General features: G+C 35.0%; 1 protein-coding gene across 1 annotated transcript in view; it reads left to right on the forward strand.

The window, feature by feature from the left end:
- C17H8orf34 (chromosome 17 C8orf34 homolog) overlaps nt 1–23,257 on the forward strand; it is a 336,297-nt gene that overhangs the window by 254,406 nt on the left and 58,634 nt on the right. Inside the window, 2 exon segments of the mRNA XM_073794504.1 lie at nt 798–883; nt 6,258–6,334. Of these exon segments, the coding sequence (XP_073650605.1) occupies nt 798–883; nt 6,258–6,334 (163 nt within the window).

The following is a 23,257-nucleotide window of genomic DNA, read 5'->3' on the forward strand; positions in this document are numbered from 1 at the left end:
GGAGTTAAATGCAAGAAAAAAGTAAGGGCACTGGTAGAAATTTCCAGTCTCTGGATTATTTGATATAGTGTCCTCCAACATTAGCAGAGCTTATTCTGCTGCTCTTAGGTCAGAGTTCCAACATTTATTGATGAGCTCTACCTCCTTTGATACAGTGGTTTCACAGTATAATGTAAACCCAGACTAGTCTCTCTCTAGAGGTAAGGATATAGAAACTCAGAAATCTATTGTCCTAAAAGTTCCCATGTAATCTGCCTCTCCTGAAGAAGACGCAGTGTCTATGAGAACCCTGGGCAGCCACACGTATCGAGAATCTTCACACCCCCTGTTGAGACGAATCTTGACCTGCAGGCCTTTAAGCGCAGGTTTGGTTGATTTGGAGAATTGTATTTGATAAACCTCTGTGCAGCCATGGGAACCCTGTCATGCCCCTCAACCCAGAAGTCAGGCAAGCACACTGTGTTGGATGCTTGCTTTTCTTCCAATCACTTCCCCATTGTAGTTTCCGTGAAAACATTTGTCTATAAACCTTCTTCAGTGAGGCTAAGAAGAAAAGTAGATTCTATCTAGACTAATCTTCCCATGTATACAGGAGAAAAGAAGAAGGACTTTTCCTTAAAGGTTAGAAAAGCAAAAACACTGTATTACAAAGGTTTTGGTAAGGCTGTATTTCTACTTGGAAGAAGCATGTCTGATTTTAGAGTTTAGAAGTTCATAGTCATGTTCTCAGTAGTATGTAGTTCACATTTCACTATTCAACCTTATTAGAGTTTCAATGACCACTGTTAATCATTTAGGCTTCAAGGAGACAACCTGGTGGAAAGGACAGAAGAGACCTCGCAAACACTTCATTCTCCAGATGAAATAATCCCAGATTTTTTGGGTAAGTTTTAAATCCAACAATAGATATTGTAATTTTAGCGGCACTTAAAGGTTTTTTACAAAAGAAAACTAAACCAAACATCTTCCCCTGTGCCAAATCACCGTAGCTGCCAATCACACATCCACCACTTCTGCAGGCTGTGTGTCAGGAGGTTAAGGGCAAAGGAGAAGATGAAGCAAGAAGTGTGGGTCCTGAGGAGCAGCCTCTTAACGCCAGTGCCTGTTTAAGGTACAAACATGTCAACGCTACGTTGGCTGCCCCCAAAGTTTGTCACCAATTCCAACTTGGTTTTGGAGCTTACATTGCCTACTCACATTCGCACATCATGGACCCCTTCAGTCTTTGGGGCAGAAATGTCAATATCAAACTTGATTTTCCTTCCTCTCTCTCAGCCCTTTGTTAAATTGGTCTCAAATCATGTCACTGTCACCAAGCCAGTCTCATCTTCATTTTCCCTGAGACTGCCTAGTCTATGCCCTTGTCCTCTTTCTCTAGCTAGTGTAAGAGCTCTGTAAATAGATTCTCCTTGTACTAACTCACCCGTTTGGGTTCATTATCTTTATAAAAATAAAGCTGCTATTTCTTTCCCATTTTCTATAGGACAGAATTCAAACTCCTTGGCGTAGCATATTAAGTTCATGCCAGGGCACTTCAAAATGTTTGCAGAATAAATAAATAAGTACATGTAATGCCACTACAGTGACATCTAAGGTATATCACTGCTTCATCATTCAGTGTTCTAGCAGGGAGCAGTCGGTACATCCAGTTGGAATAATTAGAAGAGAAACCATAGGAAAACATTTTCCTTACATCTGGATAGAAAAGGACATCTTAAACAAGATGCAAACGTTCCTAAACATTAAAAAATATTCAACTATAGAGTGTTGAGAATTCTTGTTCATCAAAAGATGCCAGAAAAAAGTGAGTTGACAAGCTACAAAATAGGAAACTATATTTGAATATATTTGTCACTGATCAAAGATTAATATTCAGAATATATAAACTACATCTATAATTTAATAAAGAAACGATCAGCAAACCAATAGAAAAATAAGCAACAGATATGAATAGACATTTCACGGAAGAGGAAACACAAATGGCCAATGAGCATATGAAAAATGTTTAGTAATCAAGGAAAAGCAAGTTAAGGCTACAGAGAGATGCTCTTTTACAACCTTTTATTTGACATTAATTAAGAAATCTGGCAAAATCAAGTGCTGGTGAAGATAGAGACAAAAAGAAACTCATACTCTACAGATGGGGCATAAACAATTTTGGAACTAGTCTTCCATTATCCTAAAATCTGAGTAAAGCTCAGAATCTCCACTTCTGGATAAATATGTTAGAGAAGCAAGTCTCGTGAACCATGAAATGTATGCAAATTTGTTAGTATGCTGGTGGACACTAAGATGGATAGATTATAAAATTGTTACACTGTAGGAAGCTGAATGCATTTCAGCTGCACACATAGGATGGATGAAATCAGTGATGTGCTGGTAAATGTGAACAACTGTTTCTTTGAAAAAGAAGGCCCTGGTTTGTAGAGATTGACGGCTTCCATAATCTAAATATAACATAATATAAATGCTGATTTCAAGCAACTGATCCGAAATGGCAGTTGGGTCTTCCAATCTGGTATGAGTAGGTTGCAGCTCACAACTGAATGAGTCTCAAAAGCATAATATTTGTAAAAAAAAAAAAGTTGTAAAAATATGTATCTCAATAAAATAAAATGTCTTTATAAAAAAAAGCATAATGTTGATTGAACAAAAGCAAGTCACAGAATGTCATTTTTTTAAAGCTCAAAACTAGCAAATCTAAATAGTATATTCTTTAGGAAAACATACATTAAGTGATACAATTATATTGAAAAAAGGGAATGAAAGACTTGAAATGGTGGTTATTCTCAGGGGGTAGGGGAAGCAAGGAGATGGGATTAGGAAGGAGCTCACAGGTATATGAAGGTTATTGGAAATGTTCTAATTCTTAAGTTAGGTGGTGGGTTTGGGGTGTTTATTTTATCATTGTGCTTTGTAACTTAAATGTGCTATTTTTTTGTTATACGTGTATATTTTATATGTACTTTTTTATATATCAAATATTAAGAACATTATAAATAAAAGTTAAAAAATAAAGTGTTGTGGGAACATAAACCAATGCCAGTGTAGCACAATACTAAACAAAGGTAATAGTTTCAATATACTGAAATCTCTCATAGTACTGATGAGATGAAACACTCTCAGGACAAACCTTTAACCCTGCCAGTGAAAGGTGAGCAGTGTGTCATAATTCCCCGACCGGAGATAGAACCCACTCCCCCTGTATTGGAAGGCAGAGTCTTAACCACTGGACCACTGGGGAAGTCCCCAACCCCTAATTGTTTTTGAATTACTCCTTGTGTGTTTATTCTTCTTACCTCAGTTGGATTATATGCTTCTTGAGGGTTTCTTGTGTTCTCCACCATGCTCAATATAAAACTAGATACAAAAAATAAATAAAATAAAATTCAAAAAAAAAGGAGATACAAAACAGGTATTAACTACTGGCCCATTATATATATACTTCTTAATTCTATCAAAACCACTCCAATCCACCGATCTACAGATAATATATCCTTCAACAATCATGTTTACATAATAACTGAGTATTGTTAGGATTTAAATTTTTAGAAAATTAAACAAGGCATCAGTAATGTGTTGATTATACTTACTTGCATTCACTGGGAGAAAAGGTATTCATTAAGTTTAAGCTCCTTTCTTGAACTTCTTATATCCTGCATTCTTCACATTCAGATATTAGAGACCTAATCAACGAATTCCAAAATACGCTTTCTGATTCAGTACATTCTTTTCTACTGAAGTTAGTCAAATCACTAGATCCAAAGAGTGCTAATGTGATTTTTATGTTAAATATGCATCCACATTGAGCTTGGCTTAATAAACGTAAATATTTCTATGAACAGGTATAATCTTGTGCTTAACAAAAACCTGTTATGACACAAACAGCAAAAGTGCAAATAATGACAGGAAGACATTAAGTGAAGTTAAACAGCGACAAACCCTACAGGTCTCCGGGTTCTCAACAGCACACCCAGTCAACCACAGGGGCTAAGTTTTTAGTCCAAGTGCTGCCAGAAACTTAGATTTTGACAAAAGTACTTTATCTTTCGATGCTTCAGTTTCTTCTCTCAAATGAGGAGATAAACTCTCTAACATTTGACAAATTTAGAGACTCATTTTCCCCTCCATGTTATTAAAGAAAGCTCAAAGAATTCATTGCTTGCATTTTGAAAATCATTTATACTTAGAAGAAATTGCTCTGGAATGGACAGGACAAAATAGTTTATGCATATGCACCCACCAGTAGTTGGTAATAAGCAAAGTACTCAGAACACTTAAAAAAAATGGAGTGTACCCCTCCCAGCCTTAAACACTAAGGTTTTATTTCGTGATGTTTATTGTCCCTACTAACTTGTTAGATTAATATTCTATCACTAGATTTGGGTTATTTAAGGGTCCTTTCAACTTAACTTTTAATACAGTCAGGTATGTAAATTCACAAATATTCTGGTGCACTTCACAGTTGTCCCTTTTCACTGTAGATCTCACTGGATATGGCACCAATAACCAGGAAGACTCCAACCAAAACAAGAACAGAACAAAATGTAAAACCATATAAAGTTACCAATACCTTCCCTTTATAAATGTTAATTTTTATTAAAAAAATCAATACTGTAAAGGTGTTCAAATAAATTCCAAGAGAGAAAGAGTCATAGAAAATTTTCTCACTCAACTTGTTTTGAAAGCACCTAGCTGAGAGCCTGGCATATAGTTTTTTTTAATAAATGAATATACAAATATACAAATAAATGGATGAATGAATTGATTAATGTACATATGCATAAAAAACAAATGCAATGACAATATCTCTTTAAAACCATTAACTGCTCACCGAGAGGAACTTGAAAACTCACTTATTATATAGTATTTCTAACTAAAAAACCTAGCAAATCCACGAGAGTGCGTTTTCTTCTGTAAATGAAATAATTTGCTTTATAATGTAGAATAGAACATTTTAATATTACTTATGTCAATATTCTACACAAATAAAAATTTCAGCACAGAAATAAAATAGAAAAAATACTAAGTGAATGCTGAAATTACAGGAATATTTGCTCACAGTTCTGCAGAATATAATTCAGTCCTGGAGGACTTGAATTATGCTAACTTATACATTCTAATGTAAAGAATCTATCTAGTGTCATATTTACAATGGGGTTTTAATAGATAGGGGTTCAAGCTTCCTTCATTAATAGATTAATATTTTTAACTTGATATAATTCTCATTTATCCTGATTTTATTTTTCTTTTTGAATATAAAATTCTAAATTATCTGAGATAGAGAGAGCTCCATGATTCAAAAGCTATGCTTATGGATTTGTGCTAAGCTTTCCATTGTCTCTCTGGTCTTGAGTGGCCATCAAGGGCTTGGAGGATTTAATGCTCTGATTTTCTTCCCAGAGCACACATTTTATGCAACAGGAAAAAAATCTGTCTCCATATGTATGTGAATCTGAAGAAAGTCTTCTTTAGGGAGGCATATGGCTCTTTAAAATTAATAAATATAAGAAATCAATTCTTAAAGTTTTCAGTGGTTTAGAATACCTTCCTCTTAACTGATGTTTTTATTTGAATGGAAGGTATTAAAATGCAGACTGTTTCTAGATGCTCCATGTATCTGTCTTTATTGAAGAATTCTTTATAGCCTGTAGAAATCTTTGTTATAATTAATTTAATTCAGCAGACATATGGAAAGTGTTGCCATCATTTTATTCACATATTTGAAAGTTGCTACCCACCCACTCATCAATCTAGTCAAGTGAATAATTACAACTTTTTGCTTGATACATTAAATGTAAAAGCCTACCACCATTTAATAATATGTACTTTTCTCCAAACTTTTCAGAATTTTTCATCCCATTTAAAAGAGAGAACACAAATTGATACCTAAATAGTGTAGCAAAAAAAAAGTTGATGGATAAAACAAATACAAAATTACAAGACAGAAAAAGGACATTAACGTTCCAACAATTAGCTAACTAATATGCCAAAAGGAGTGTTGCTCTGAGATGACTGCAGCTCTTGCACCTTCCTCACTGCACTGTGCCCTTTTAAATTAGAAATACAAAACGTTTTTCATACAGTGTCTTTAAGCTAAATAAATAACATTCTACACCCTATTTTAAATCGCAAACACTATGATTTTTCAAAAACTGGTTCAGTCACTTTAATATCCTAATCGTAATAGGTTTGTATATCAGAGAGTTAGTAAGCAACATGTGACTCTAGTTTATTCATTCTTTTTGTGAAAATAGATTCTTTAGCTGGAACTGAAGAAGCACTGATGGAAGAGGGTGAAGAATTTGAGAAAGCATCTAGATTAACAGGACCTGTAAGTATATTCATTTACTTATTTTTATCTCTAGAACTAATGTATATCACTAATAGGAACATCTAAAGGGAATAGGAAACAATATTATTCAAACTAAAGAGTATTTTAAAACATGCATCCAGTATATTCTACAGAGTCATGCAGTTCCTTGTATGAGTAGGTGGCCAGCTTGATTACAGGTACCCAGCAAAACTGGACTGAGCTCTTTCAGCAATTGAGGAATAAGATTTGAAGGAGATGGGAAAATCTAATTTCTGGTATTATTAACTTTTTGCTTGTGCACATGAACATTCTAAAAGATTATGAGCTGCCATCTTAAACTTCACTAAGTGTATATACAGCTTGATAGAAAAATAACTGTCTTGCATATCCTGAAAGTTTACATATAACTTAAGCATGGTATTATTAGTTGTGAAGTCCTTGTGATATTTTGCTTAAACTATATCTCTTCCATAGAGTATGTTGGGAGGAAACCATTAGGTTTAAGATTTTTCAATGCAATTTAATGTTAAAAGGATAAACACAGAAAAAACTGAAATCTACATTTAAATTCTAAATATAAAGTTTGTAAAAGATTCTGAGTTGCTCTAAAAATGGCTATGCAATCATGCATTATCCTAGACTTAATATTTAGACTGGGTTAATATACTACAATATTCTCTGCATTCATTTGTTAGGGCTGCTGTAACACCACACAGACTGGGTGGCTTAGACAGCAGAAATGTATTGTCTCACTGTCCTGGAGGCAAGTGTCAGCAGGGTTGGTTTCTTCTGAGGCCTTTCTCCTTGGCTTACAGACAGCGCCTTCTCTCTGTGTCTCTGTCTTCGCATGTTCTTCCCTCTGTAAAACGTCTGTGTCCTAATCTCCTCTCCTTATAAATACACCAGTCGTTTTGTATTGGGACCCATCCCAATGATCTCATTTAACTTAATTACCTCCTTAAAAATCCTATTTCCTATTAGTACACGTTCTGAAGTGCAGAATGTGTACTAGTCCTATTTAGTACACATTCTGAAGTACTAAAGGTTAGAACTTCAACATGAATTTTGGGGGAACACAATTTAGTCCATGACATTCTCTGATGAGATTACATTATTTGGAACATTATTTGGATCACAGGATTTGGTTGAGGGTACCACATTTTTCAATGGATTTCATAATAAAATTAATTTTACAATTACTGATGAAATTAATGTATCTTTGTTCATTTGTCTGCTTCTCATTGACGCTTCCAGGCCTTATTTAAAATTTCTAATTTCTCTATTTTTCTATGTAGCACTTCTCAGCTTCTACTATACTATATGATTTACTTATTTATTGTCTGTCTCCTCCCACATAATATAAGGTCTATGAGGACAAGCATTTTTTGTGCACTTTTTTCGCTTCAGTATTCGTAGAAGAGTGCCTATATATAGTAGGCACTATATACCTATTATACAACAGAATAGTTATATGTTGAATAAGAGAAATTATTTAGCAATAATTTCTTACCATGAGATGAAAAATATCTTACTTTCACTTATTATAAAATAATAGAAACTTAGAAATAGGAAGAAGCATGGTGGTCATCTAGTTCGGGATTTCTTCTCCCTTACCTCAGTATTCTGGCCTCCTATGCCACTTTCACCCAATGCAAGAACATCCATTTTATAGATAAGGAAATGGAAAGTCAGAGAAGTTTAGTAACTGGACCAAGATCCCAAAGCTAAAAAAAGCAGTGAGGTCAGACTCTACTCAATGCTCTGTGACGAACTAAATGGAAAGGAAATCTAAAAAGAGAAGGGTTATATGTATACAAATAGCTGATTCACTTTGCTGTACAGCAGAAACTAATATAACATTGTAAAGCAGCTATACTCCCATTAAAATTAATTTTTTTTCAAAAAAGCAGTGAGGTCACGGGCTTCCCTGGTGGCGCAGTGGTTGAGAGTCCGCCTGCCGATGCAGGGGACACGGGTTCATGCCCCGGTCCGGGAGGATCCCACGTGCCGCGAGGCGGCTGGGCCCGTGAGCCATGGCCGCTGAGCCTGTGCGTCCGGAGCCTGTGCTCCGCAACGGGAGAGGCCACAACAGTGAGAGGCCCGCATACCGCAAAAAAAAAATTTTTTTTTAATTAAATAAATAAATAAAACAGTGAGGTCAGGAGTTGAGCACTAGTCTCCCTTCTACTGCACATTCTTGACAGTTCTAGTGCCTTCCTGTTTCTTTTATAAACAGATTATTCCTATTTGTTAGACATTTTCTTATATTTCTCACAATCACGTGTAACCATTGGTCTTAGTTCTACTCCTGAGGTAATAGTCCTTCTTCCACTGAACCGACCTCCAGATAGTAGAAGCTGTTAGAATGTCCCATCTGACACTTTTTCTCAGCCAAAACACAATCTGTTCTTTCAACCAATTCTGATATTGTGTAGTTTTCAAAGATTTCATTTTCCTCTGGATGCTTTCTCTGAACAGATTCTTGCTTGCCAAGTCCCCTGTAAAGTGTGGGTTATGCCACAACCAAACGCAGGGTTTCAAATAATGTTCCCACATCATAGAGTGTAACTGAGTGTGCATTGATACGAATATTATATTCGGATTGTAATCTGGGTCTTTGTTCACTTTTTTTGAGGAACTTTCTGACATTTATAAACTTCAGTATGTCTTCATAATCTCATGATGATACAAGCATGTCATCCTTCAGTTTGGGATAATCTGTCATTCATCACTTTTTGCAAAGATTTTTTTCATCATCTGTGAATTCCACCAAAGCCTTATTCATATCTCAAAAGATACCATTAAATTCTTTTTCTAATAATGTTCTAAAATCAAGATTTATCCTGTCCATAGTATTTAGCTTACTTAATAATACCTAGTAACCCAAAGAGAAAATAGTTTTTTTGGTCAAACTCCTGAGTGATTTCAAACTGACCTTTGGAAAGTTGCTTTCTTTTCACAGTGCTCACATAGTGTTTTTCTAATGCAGAAATTTGTCCTAAGCCAATTTAACTTTTCATTTATCACATTCATTAGATTTTGAATTCTTAAAAATTCTGTAATTCCATTTAAAGTCAAATGTAAATTTAAACATTTAATTTAGGGGTAAGTATGTGGAATATAAACAATAAGTGGATAAATAAATTAATATCAGGACCTTGACCATAGTTTCTAGATGGTAGCTGCTTTTATTATGAAGAAAGCATGGATTTAAAAAATTATGTCAGATTGATGATATTTTAGATGGAAATTCCCTAAATAATATTTCTTACAATTGTATTTTTGGTAAATCAAGAAGAAAATTGTGGCTTTATCTAAATATTAATGGAGAATTAGAGCAAAGCAGAACTTTTTTTTTCCTTTATTACCATAAGAAGTACAAAATACTTCAAAGCAAATTTTGAGTCATTTCCTGCAAAAATATAAACATGCCACAAATGTTGAAAACCATTTAGAGTAGTTTCAACACATGCTGTCTCTATTTGCTAACTTTCCATGTTGGGTATTGGATATTAATAAGTGGGTAACAGACTCTTGGAAACGTTTTTTCCCCAGTGGCTTAAGCGGTGTTTAAAATATTTTGTGAATATTTGAGTGAGGTAAAAGCAATATTTAGATTTACATTTTTATCCTCCCCCAAATAAGCAAATCATTCTTTTGGAATTTCCCTCTCTCCCTCCTCCTTTTCTGTTCTGGAATGTCTCAGCATTATCTACACCTTGTGAAGATTAAAGCTGGATTTGTCAGATAAATCTATTCACTAAAAATGAAACAACAAAAAGGAAGTCTTAGGAAGAAAATACAGAGCAGCAGATATTGATTATGACCTTTTAGTTCATAAATAGACTACATAAACTTTTTTAGATCAATGATCCATAAAGACCTACTATCAATGATTCTTAAAATTTCACAGTTCCTCTAGTTTCTTAATCTTGGAAATTCTATTTTGTTTTGAAAGTATTAAACAAGTATGTGAGCATAATGGGAAGATGAAAAGATAATTAAGAAAGATACTTAGCATTCAATATCTTACTGTTTTTCTTTTTCCTTTGTAAGTCTTATTTATTTTATTCATTGGTCAATACTGACCAGCCCATCATAAGCTGACTCCTATAAGACTTTATGTAACTGGCCATCATTTCTTAGTTAAAGCAGAAGGAAAATTAAAAGAAGGACTCTTGTAGGGAAAGATTTCCTAAAATTCCTAGGAGTTACTAAAAGTTATATTTTTAGTACATTTTCCTTCTGAAGAGTCTTATCTGTTTGAGAAGATGGGTAAAACTAACTAGAATGATGGTAGTAGTAATGATAATGATATCACATATGTGTATAGCACTTTTTAATTGTTAAGCATTTTCACATACTCAATATCAGTCGTCTCTGAATTTTGCAAGTCCTATGACTTATCACTTAGATTTGACAACCCTTCTGTGATATATTCATATTTCCCAGTGTGCCCAAACTCTCACAGAACTTGTCAGGGTCCATACAATTATTAAGGCACTGGAGCCACTATTAAACAGCAGATGTAATGTAGAAAGAATAAAGTTAGGCCACTATCAGTAGCCAATATTAAAGATAGGATTATGTGTTAGATTAAGTTGATAGTGAAAAAGTGAAGTTTGAGGGACTAAATCATGAGACAGGTAAATTTTTATGAGAGCAAGTGATCATTAAATCTGGAGCATAAAAGACTACTAATCTTGCTTGTGTCCTTGACAATAGGAGTATGAGAAACCAGAGCAACATGACGAGAAGGGGATCTTAAAATTCAGAGGGTACTCAGAAGGAAAGGAAACAGGAAAATAATACATGTCTCAGAAAAGATTCCTTCGGCAAACTTGATGCAAAAGTTAGACTCAGGTGATTACAGAATCATCTTAGTAAAGTAGACGTCTACTTAGCTGGATTAGGGGTAAACTTTGATTACTTTTAAGCTTGACTTGGCAATATTAATTGTGCTTTCTGAATTAGTAAATAAACAAACCATGTTTTAAATTGATGTTCTAGGGACAAGTGATAGCTTTTTTTTTTTTCCCCACTCTTCAGTGATTCTTTCTATTTCTGCTCACAAATTAGCAAGGTGTGGACCTAATTGTCTGGAGTTGGAATTTCCCACACATACTGGATTTTCTCAAGATCCCATGGATATAAACTTAAAAAAGAGTAAATTTGGGTTAGATATAATATTCTTTTGATAACAACTGTAATTGAAAGACATGAAGATAAAGAAACACTTATGTGCATAATTCCAGTAATATACAACTGATGTAGAAATTCAGGAAAGAGTTTTGATAAGAAAGGCATTGTTTATAAGTGAATTTCTTTTTATTGGGTAGAATTAGGTAAATTGATTTTGCTAATTTAAAAATTTTATTCAGCCAGTGAAATAGGTCAGCAAAGAGTTCCACCTGTATTTCTGTTCCCTGTCGGATTGTTAATTAGTACAGTGGAATCCTCTAATAACAAATCCGGGGTGCTCTTGGGAATTGTGTTAGAAGAAGAATTCCACTACACTCAATGATCACTTATTGCTGAGACTAAAGGAAAATTTTGAAATCTGCTGAAATCATATGACTTTTACAATAGGTAGGTTGCACAAATGCCTTGTATTTCCTTGGAGATTCACTATTTTCTACCACTTCTTCTTTCCCAGATTGTTACCTCTTCTCTCATAAGGCATGCCATAAAAAGATTACATTTAAAAAAATTAAAATTACCTATGTATAAAAAAAATAAGGTACAAGGATATATTGTACAGCACAGGGAATATAGTCAATATTTTATCATAACTTTAAATGGAGTATAACCTGTAAAAATATTAAATCACTGTGTTGTACACTTGAAACTGAGGTAATATTGTAAATCAACTATACTTTAATAAAAATAAGATATAAAAAAATAAGATATAAAATTACAAAATTATCACTTAGACTTGACAAGCATTAAAACAATTGTCCCCATGGCTTTCCAGTATAAAATATGGGTATGAATTTTTAGTGGACTTTTAGACTATTTCTTTAACTATGAATTTTGATACTTCTACTTTCCACCTTGTTTCTTACTGATAGTGTTCCTCCCTACAAAAAACCCCTGCCATGAAAATTATGTCTGTTTCATCATCTTCACAACTTGACATTTTAAATGTTTTCAGTAAAACATCTTCAAAATTCTTTTTCATACTCAAGTATAATTTTATGATGAGTAAATTGTTGTACATATTTTATACAGTTTGTACTTCTATGTAAATTGATTTAAGTAGCTGGCCAGTGGAAGAAATGTTGAATGTACAGGTTAATGAACAAGCTGCAATTTTTTCTTGCATTATATACCTAGCATGGAAAATAGGATCACAGCTAGCATTTATGGAATTAAGACTAAACATATCTCAATTTGTACTCTTGCAAAATAAAAAAAGAAAGAAATTAATGTTCATTATCATCTCACCAAGTAGAAATAATAAATTATGGTGGATTTCATCCCTTGAAATACAATGTTGACAAATTGCTGGCAGCTAATTGTAGTAATGGATTATCTGCTAAAGAATAGCAATTGGTACACATTTTGCTCAACCCTAAAGGTTTTTACTGTTTCATTTTCCTTCTATCCTGTAGAATTTTGCTTGGCTTTTGTCACTCACAGATCTAGGATGCCAATAAATTGCTTAAAACCAAGTACTATAGTCGGCAAGTTATCTAACCAAATTTTGGAATCTACTGGGATTTTTCCGTTTGACATTTCAGGTCTGTTGATTTCTAACACACTGATGGTGGAAATATTTGCCTAAACCTATGCAAATATTATTTTTTAAAACTTCTATGAATTTTAAAAATGTAAGTTCTAAATGTCACATTTGCACCCAAAAAATGGCCTGAGATGATAAAGCATGATGTAATGAGTGGTAAAACATTGACTATGGCTTTTGTAATTAATCAGTCTCTCTACATAATTTCACTGTTTCTCCATTAGTAAAATTATGAAATCATTTCTTGGGATCAGTTAAATTCTGAATTTTATTTTTAAGATAGTTGGGGAAGAAAGAGTGGCCTAATATGCACTAATGTAGATGCAATTGATTTATAAGCCAATAATGCCCAAGAAGATGTATGTCAACATGCTATTTATGTCCTGAGGATTCCAACTCAGGACGAATCCATTAATTCTTATAAACATGATGGGCAAAAAAGAAAATGCATTTTGACATTTTCAGTATTTTCAAGTTATTGCTAATTCTTTATTAAAATGATTGCCCGCTACTGCAAATTTCATTTGTTTGGTATATAAATATACTGAAGCAGATGGAAAGCAATATGGATTTTTGTGTAGTGAGGTAAAAACCTTATTCATACTCTGATTATGAACTGTGCAGCATGCGTGCTGAAATGGTCTCTTTGTGTGTGGAGCACAGGAAGTTAACATTCTGTCCCTTAGTGGGGATGGGAAAACATTAAGATCCTCACAGAAAGGTTTTCTCTTACATGTTCATCTTCTTCAGCTATAAAAACTACATAGATTACATTAAAACGATTGGATACAACGTGCTTTCCTAGAGAAAATTAAACATTGGTGGGCTTCCTTGCCCTCTCAACCACATTAATCTAATCAAGATCATTTTTTTGCCCTGTGATAAGAAGGGGCCCCATATAAAGTCTGAGTCTCAGGAGTGTGCGGACTCAAACTGAAAAAATATGATATATTCCTGCTATTATGTTGACATAATGATGTATATTAGAAGAACATTAGGGAAAAAGATCATTTTAGAAACTGTGCTTGAAAGGGTCATATTGAATGTCCATCCTTTTTTAAGATATTGAACTCTTTTTTCCTCTTTTCTGTGTATTGTACATTTCTAGAGAGATTTCCCAAAGTTAATAAAATATCAATATCAACATTAGATTTGCACAATATTTCAAAAATGAAATTTGGTATAACTTCCTATTATCTATGTTACAGTCTTCTTTATTTCAAATTTGTTTATTTTTTAATTATAAATATAATAGTATATATTATAAAATGTTTGGAAAATTCAGTAAAGAGTGTAGTTTAAAATCCAAAACCACAACATAAAAGATGAATTTTCACATTGTTTTATTTTTCCAGTATTTTTATGCATGTGTATCTGTAAATATCTCATATCATAATTTGAACTTTGGAAAATAGTCCGTTAGCAACTTTGCATCCTGCGTTTCCTTCCTTTACATAATTATAATAGTCTGACATAAAATTCTTTATAAACCTAGTTTTAATACCCACATATTTTTGCAGCCTTATCTGTTTTAGTATCTGTTAGACCAAATATCCTCATACCTTTTTAAAGTTTAAGACTTTTATTTTAGTGTCAAACCATAATACAGAGTTGTTATATTTGAATTAATGCTAGAGTTTTTGGTTGGATATTCCCAGTTAGTTTGTCCAAGGCTAATGGTGGTTGTGAAATGGATGGTCATGAGTTGTTGACAGATGTGTTGGGATCCAGGCATTCCAGCCCTCCTCTTAAATGCTTTGAGTCACATTCTGGTGCAAATAGTCGATTCCAGGTCCTGCTGTGTGTTGTACAAATATTATTTTGTATGTTTGTTTTTATGTGAAAAGGTATGGGAAACACTGAGATTTGGGGCTTAGAAGTAATGCTTGGAGATAACTGTGCACTAAATCATCATTAGTTTTCCTTAGGCTGGATTCCTAAAAGGGTCAAAGAATATGAACCATTTAAAAGTTCTTGACACATACCCCGAAAAAGTCCATTTGCCCCTTTAACCAGGAATCTCCTAAACCCTTCCTAGAATTAAATATTCTCTTAAAATGTATAAGTGAATAACAAAAGATTCACAAAATTAATTTATCATACTGATAAATGTAATATGAAATATTTTTAGCCCATAAAGTTTGGTTTCTTTGTTTACTAGTAAATTTCTTTGATTACAAATTAACAAATTTTATGTATACTTATTAGACTCATGTATTTCTATTTTTTATGAATTGTTTTTTCTTGCCATCAGCCATATTTCTTTTGGGGTGTTTGTTTTCCTGTTGACTTGTATTTGTTATGCATAATGACTTGTTCTATTTTAGAGATGTAGTAAGTATTTTTAGTAATTTTTCTTTTGCTTTTTAATGTTTTTCATGATAGTTTTTCAATTTATTTATTTATTTATTTTTGGCTGCGTTGGGTCTTCATTGCTGCATGCGGGCTTTCTCCAGTTGTGGCGAGCAGGGGATACTCTTTGTTGTGGTGCATGTGCTTCTTATTGCAGTGGCTTCTCTTGTTGCAGAGTATGGGCTCTAGCATGCAGGCTTCAGTAGTTGTTGCACGAGGGCTCAGTAGTTGTGGCTCATGAGCTCTAGAGCACAGGCTCAGTAGTTGTGGCGCATGGGCTTAGCTGCTCCGCAGCATGTGGGATCTTCCTGGACCAGGGCTTGAACCCATATCCCCTGCACTGGCAGGCAGATTCTTAACCACTGTACCACCAGGGAAGTCCATGATAGTTTTTTTTTATTATACTTAAACTATTACTTTTCTCTTTCTGATTTCTTTCATTTTTTTAGACATAGCTTTCCCTCCCCAATATTAGGTATTTACCTAAAAGTTCTTTACATTTTCCCCTTAAATTCTTTAATCAATTTTGAATTTATTTTAGTGTTATTGTGAAGCAAGGATCTAACAATATGTTCTCAAATAACATGTGTAGTGTCATTTGTTTTTGAGAACCCATCCCTTTCTTATTTTGAATTTTTCCTTTTTATCTTAATTTACTAGGTATAACAATATCATAACTAATATTTATTTAATACTAAATTTTTGCCTGTTACTTTACACGTGTTATTCCTTATTGTTTGCCAACAGGTCTTAATTATATACCCAACTTATAGATGGGGAGACTTAGAGTTAGGGAGATATGATAACTTGCCTTGGGTACCTCAGTTGGTAAGCCAAGGAGCCAAGACAGCACCCATGCCAGGTGGCCCAAATCCAGGGTCTGCCCACTTAACCACTCTATCATCTGGACAGTGGAGAGTTAGCTTCTGTTGACATGTGCACTATTTTTGTTTTAGTTATTGTAGCTCTACCTTTTTAGTACAAAGTAGATAAATCCCTCTTTTTCATTCTTCTTTTGCAAAATCAAAGAATTTAACCATCATACAATAACTAGCTGTTCTTTATCACAGTCCTGAAATGTGACTTCTTGTGTGATTTTTTTTTTAATATAGGTTTAGGATTTGGTTTTTCAAGAGAAGTTTGGTGTATCATTTGCCAGAGTACAGGAATCTACTCACCAGCCTCTGCAGATTATTTAGTTTGCTTATATAAAAAGCATTTTATCTAGTGATTTTTGCAGCATTTTTGAAACAAAGCTTAAATAGTTTTCATGAGAATGTTCTAAATTAGAGACGTAATAGCTATCCTCACTTCCAGTTATTTTGTTCAGTACATTGGGACATTTGATTCAGAAATAACACAACCTTCTTGGGAAAAAGGAAGCTGAGTAATTTGTAAGTAAATATCTCTCTATGATGTCACAACTGTAAAAAGTTATTCATATTTCTTAAGAATCATAAATCAGATGCCTGTGTTTATTTTATTTAAATATGAATTTCGGGAACTTGTCATTTCCTTTTTAAGTTTCACTGATTTTTTTTAATGTTTATTAAGAAAGTATTTGCATTCCAATAGTAAGAAAGCAGACATGTTGTAAAAGGCAATTTCTAGAAGAATCACTCAATCAAAGAAGAAACATAAAGAGTTTATTGCTTAAGGAGACAAACCTCAAATGATGTCAAGAAAAAAATAATTAAAAATTAGCAGACATTATACCTGGAGGCCACAAAAGTTGAGAAATATCCATGTAGAGTCTATTCTTCAAGAAGAGACAAAACTATCCCAGCTTGGAGAACCTGCCGCCCTAGGACAATAAAATGAGAGCAGTCAGTACTCAGATCTTGGATGTGCAGATCATTTATCTCTTTCAGGGATACCATTTCCTTACACTTGTCTCTTCCCTGTGGTCCCACCCCTTGAGACCATTAGTGATCAACTTGGGGGAAATCAGTAATGCTTTGGTAGATTAGCCTCACTGCATTGCCTTCCTGGTGGATCACAGAATGAAAGAACGCTCCCTGACTCTAATACTTGTAGTCCTTTCCATGCCCAACGTGTCTTTCACCTCAAAATCTCTTCTCTTTTCATCTCTTTCTTCTGGCCACCACCCCTACCCTCAGCAGAAACTTCTTCCTACAGAATACCACCACTGTTTCTCCCAGTCTACTAATCTAGGAAGCTGGGAACTATCCTAGATCCCTCTGTCTGCTTCAACCCTGGATCAGGGCAGCCACACTCACTATCTTAACATCCCTGCACCACGCTGCTTGAATTTCTTTGCCCGCATGAAAGTCCAACCCAGGAATTCTCATCTGGAGGATAGTGGACTACAAATCCTCAAGGGGTCCAGGCCTTCCTGCTTGAGATTCACTACTATCAATGTTAATAAACATATGGAAGGGGAAATGAGAATGGCTAGCAACTCTCAGACTGTATCCTCTTGAGAGCAGGGACTCTGGCTGTAACCATATGAAATGCTTTAGCTTTACCTACATTAACTTATTTAAAATTGTATGAGCCCTCTGTGAGGTAAGTTTATCTCCATTTTTAGATGGAGAAACTAAGCCTTACTAAAGTAAGTAACTACAACTAATGGTGGAAATGTGATTGGAACATGCTATAGACTGAATGTTTGTGTCGCCTCAAAATTCATATGTTGAAACCTATTCCTCTAACCCCCAAAGTGATGGTATTTGGAGGTGGGGCCTTTGGGAGGTGATTAGGTCATAAGGGTGGGGTCCTCTTGAATGGGATTAGTACCCTTATAAAAGAGACTCTGCAGGCAACTTGATCTTGGACTTACCAGCCTCCCAAACTGTGAGAAATAAATTTCTGTTATATATAAGCCACTCAATCTATGATATTTTGTTAAAGCAACCTGAACAGCCTAAGACAGAACCCAAGTCTGTCATACTTCAAAGCCACAGTCACCCACTCTGTGGCACTACGGGGATTCAAGTAATCACTTTTCCCTCTGTTTTTGGAGGCTGAGGAGCATGTACTGTGCTATAGGGAGCACTGTTCTGGGCTCTGCTCCCCTTCAACTAGAAAAGTTCCAGTGTGACCGCCCTAATAGATAAGGTTTGGGTGTAAGATTGTTTCAGAAATAAGAATTACCCTGCTATAAATGAACTTTGAAAATTACTGTTCAGATTATTCAGAAATTGGAGTATTTACTCTATTTCCTTATAGAGCACTCACATTAACATATAGCTCTCTGTTCCTTTTGCATCATGTTTTGTCTTTTTTCTTAAGTACTTTTAGGGCTCAAGGATTGAAAGAATTATAAAAGCTGTTTTTCTTACAAGGAAATTTATAAGAGATTTTGAATGCCTTTAAGGTCCTAGAAAATCATGTTTTGTTTGGTCAAGTAGCAAACACATTCAGTTATATTAAGCAAAATGCTATTAACCTTTTCAAGACTGATAAAATTAGACAGGAAGCTGCAGTTACAATTTCTTATTCTTTAAATCATTTGCAAGAATATCTGATTAATTCAGTCCATACAGATTTAATTAAATATTTGACTGCATCTTTGAATTGCTCCTCAACTTGAGAGAAAAGAAATAAAACCCCATAATATGTCATTAATAACTTAAAATTGTTGAAAATTCATGAGGAAGTGTTTTATACTCAAGGGCTGACCCAAGCCAATCTTATCACTTTCACTTTTAACAGACATTAAATTTTAACTATATTACTCCTAATCCAAATTTGTAAAACACCAAATTTCCACTTCTCTCTCTTTTTGTGAGACTGCTTAACTATTTAAATTCTGTCCTGGGAGGTGGATTCTACAGAATGAAGTTAGTTCATGAACTTTGATTCAACAACACCTCTTTCACATGTAGGAAAACCTCCTTATTCCACCGTTGACTGTTTTTCTGCTAGACAAGAGAAGACTGATGTTCTCTATTTCTTAGATGAGTGATTTTTTTTCATACAGCTGTTGACATAAAAGGAAAGCAAAGAAACTTAATAAATCATCTTTTGTATATTGGAAATTCAAGTGTAACATACTCATTTTATCTGTGGTTTTTCAGTCTTTGCTCAGCCATCATGTTCAAATGTCAAATAAATAGTCAACTTTTGATGTGTTTTCACACAGTCAGTGAAAGAGACTGTAACAAGGCAAACTTTGTCTTTATACATCTCTGTGGCTGGGTTTCAGAAATCAAGAGCTAACATTCATATGTGCATTTCAGTTTATAAAACACTCTTACATTATTCCAACAATCCTGGAAGTAAGTACTGTTGTTATCCCCATTTTAAAGATGTGAAAAGAAGCTCAGAGAGAATAAGTTGCCCCAAATCACATAGAATTAGAATTTCTTTAGGTATGTTCTGAATGTCCTGTAGAATTTTAGCAAATAGATGGCAGTGTGGCTTGCAAAATCATCAATCAAATTATTTTAACTGTGTTTTGATATCAGTTCGGAGATTTCTATGGTATGGTTTCTGTGATTATCAACATTGAGATATTTTTTACCAATAATATAATAAAGGAGAAAATAGAATTTCTATCATAATGAGTCATATTCATCTCAAGATATTCAGCACCTAGCACAGTGCCAAGAGGAGGAGATGCTCAGTTAATGCTTGTTGGATTGAATTGAAGGAGGAAAAAAATCACTCTGGAATATTTGGGTGTGCTTTCATTCATTAGCCACCTTTTCCAATCGGCTATTATCCTAAATAGAATATCGTGGAGTACTTCAAACATAACATCACAACTCTTTTAACTGCATTTAAAGCTGCAGCTCTTCTGTCTTGGGTACCTCCCAATTTGCTGGAGCCTATGGCCTTGGCTGATGTGGGTCTGAATAATTTCCATTTTGTGACCTTTAATCTCTTTTGAAGTTTCTCCTTTTATCTAATTAAATAATGATACTTCCTAATCAGATGTTTGAGTATGATGTGATATTATTATTACTATTGTTGTAGCTATTATGTCAGTATAAATATAAGTAATGGAGTCATGATCAGGTTGGCAATGGAAACCAGGAGGTCCCAATACCTCCAAGACATGTCCTTTATTCTAAAACAGGCTTGGAAAGCATTCCCTGACACAGAATGCCCTTAAAACTATCTAATTTGGGGGCTTCCCTGGTGGCGCAGTGGTTGAGAGTCCGCCTGCCGATGCAGGGGACACGGGTTCGTGCCCTGGTCCGGGAAGATCCCACATGCCATGGAGCGGCTGGGCCCGTGAGCCATGGCCGCTGAGCCTGCGTGTCCGGAGCCTGTGCTCCACAGCGGGAGAGGTCACAACAGTGAGAGGCCCGTGTACCGCAAAAAAAAAAAAAAAAAAAAACTATCTAATTTTGAATTCTTATGAAAAATAAAATGATCTGTATTTGCAACCCTTTTACCTATTGCTGCCTTCTTTCTGTCCTTAGTGGAAACCTAATACTCTCCCAGACATTTCTTCACCATTTCTTCTCATCCTTTCATGCAAATACTCATTGTTTTCTCATGTCAGTTATAAGAGGCAATACTGTGTTTATCCTGGTTCTCCATTGCAACTTACTGACCATTCATTTTCAACTCCAGATAAAAATTCTTCTTCCTCTGAGGTTCCTATTATTTGATACAATGTCAACTTAGTCATTGAGTACTTTGACACTTGGCATAACCAATCTATCCAATATGCTATCTTCAAAATGTCTTTACATTCTATTCTTCAGTAGCGTCCATCCAATATCTCACACCTATGGTCACACCCGGACCTTACCAGAGCTAGTTCTGTTCTATCTCTGGACTCAAATTCCAGAGTATTAGTCTCTACTGATAATACCTTCCTTTCAGTTTTCTCACTCCGTTAGTCCCACTGCTCCCCTTCTTTGACTTCCTTAAGAACTCCAAGCCCTGGCATTGGCTCCTTATAGCTGCTCTGTTTAGCTGAGACCTCAGTGATGCACAACATAAATCCCTTTCCCATTTAGGCTTCCTTTGCTACTCACGTCCAGCCTTGGGTCCATGCAACCTAGTCACACTATATTTTTACACAGAGGCTGGTGAGCCCTGCACAAAGGAATCACGTGGTTATGGAGATTGTTGCAATGCAGTAGTAACGCCTTCTAGCTTTATTTCTCAGTTCACCTTGGCAGTCCATAATCAGCTGTCCTTAATCAGCTTCCAGTCTCATTTTCCGTATCAGCTATCCCAAACCTATTCCTAGCTCCCTACTTCTCAAGACAACAAAACCAACAACAAACAAAGCTGAACAAATAAACAACACTTAGGTCCATCAAGTGTGAAGTCTCTTAAGATCCCATAAACCTATTCTCTCTTGTATATGAGCAGCCCCTCACCTTTATTTTTCATCCAGTCTCACAAGAAGAGGTTTGGATTATCATCTTTCAGAACTGCTTTTGAGAAAAATCATTCTGTTCCTTCTATCTAAAAACATGTTTTCTCTTTCTTTCATTCTATTTTCAACCCATCCTTTCTTATTTTTTCTTCAAGCTATGGACGTCCTCAAGCATCTCCCAATAGCAAACAAATATGTGAATTATTTCATGTTTCACTGTTAGTTATTACTACCCCTTCCTGTTAGGCCCTTTACATCAAAATCCTGGAGAGACTCAGCTTCTTTTCCATTCATTAGTTCTCTAATTTACTGCCAAAGTGAATGTTTATTTCTTCATATCCTAATCCAATGAATTATCATGAGCCTTCATTTTATTTATCTTTTTGTGGAAATTGGCGTAGTTGACTACCACTTCCTTATTCTTGAAGCTCCTGCTTCTTTTGTTTTCAGGGACAATCATTCTCCTCTGATTATCTAGCTCTCTGTCTACCTTAGTCCTCTTTACTAGGTCTCTTCCTCTGTCTACCCCTAAAATTTTGGTGTTTAGATACTACTTCTTGTCTCTCTTGTTTTTTCTTCTCATCTTGTATACTCCCTCTCGGTAGTGTCATTCACGCTCATGACCTCTGTTGGCTTTAAGTCCAGTTCTCTCTTCTGGATCTCTCCCTGAGGTTCAGAATTTTATATACCAAACCAAACCAAACCAAAAATCACTACTATCACGAAGAAGAAGAAAAATAACAACATAGAACCTAGTCACTGGCTGTCCTATTGGCATTTCAGTTTTGAAATGTCAAAGCTGAAATCCTCAAATGTACCTTGTTTTTGCCTTAATTCAAAATTCTTACCATGTCTGACCCAAGCTATTTTGAAAATTTTATTTATCCCTTCAGTGTTATACTCTATCAATCCATCTACTCAAAACTAAGGACGTTTTTCTAAAATAAAAATCTGATCATGTTACAGTTTCTGGTAGGATAAGATTCAAACTAGTTGTTGGCTTGGCATACATTACTCTCAATAATCTGACCCAACCATCTCTCCACCTTGTAGCCTGCTCCTGTAGCCATTGTGAATGGCTTGCCACCCTTGGAACCACAGATGTCAGTTTCAAGCTTTTGTACTTAGATATTTCACTTCATGGAAAACTCTCCTAACCTCTTTTTCACTTCTTGAATCACCAGGACAGCCCCCATGTTCTATTAATGTGAAGCTTTCCAAATCCTTTCTCTTTATGTCTTTCCTTTTTGCCCCATTTGCTGCTGCATTCCTGTGCCCACCTCAGTCTTATGTGCTATGATACTTTAAGGAATTTCGTTTCTAGTCTATCTCAGCCTATTAGATTCTAACCCCCTGAGGTTAGAAACTGGTCTTATTTATTTTTACGCCAGGGCAAATTATGCAGACAAAGGAATGAACACACGAATGATTCAGCCCAGGGCCTCTGGAAAGTAAAATTGGTTGTTTTTCTGTTTGCTGGTGATGTGACACATTGTGTTGCTTCCTTTTGCAGTTGCTCTTTGACTGTTGTGTC

The sequence above is a fragment of the Tursiops truncatus genome, chromosome 17, assembly GCF_011762595.2.
Source record: "Tursiops truncatus isolate mTurTru1 chromosome 17, mTurTru1.mat.Y, whole genome shotgun sequence".
Lineage (NCBI taxonomy): Eukaryota > Metazoa > Chordata > Mammalia > Artiodactyla > Delphinidae > Tursiops > Tursiops truncatus.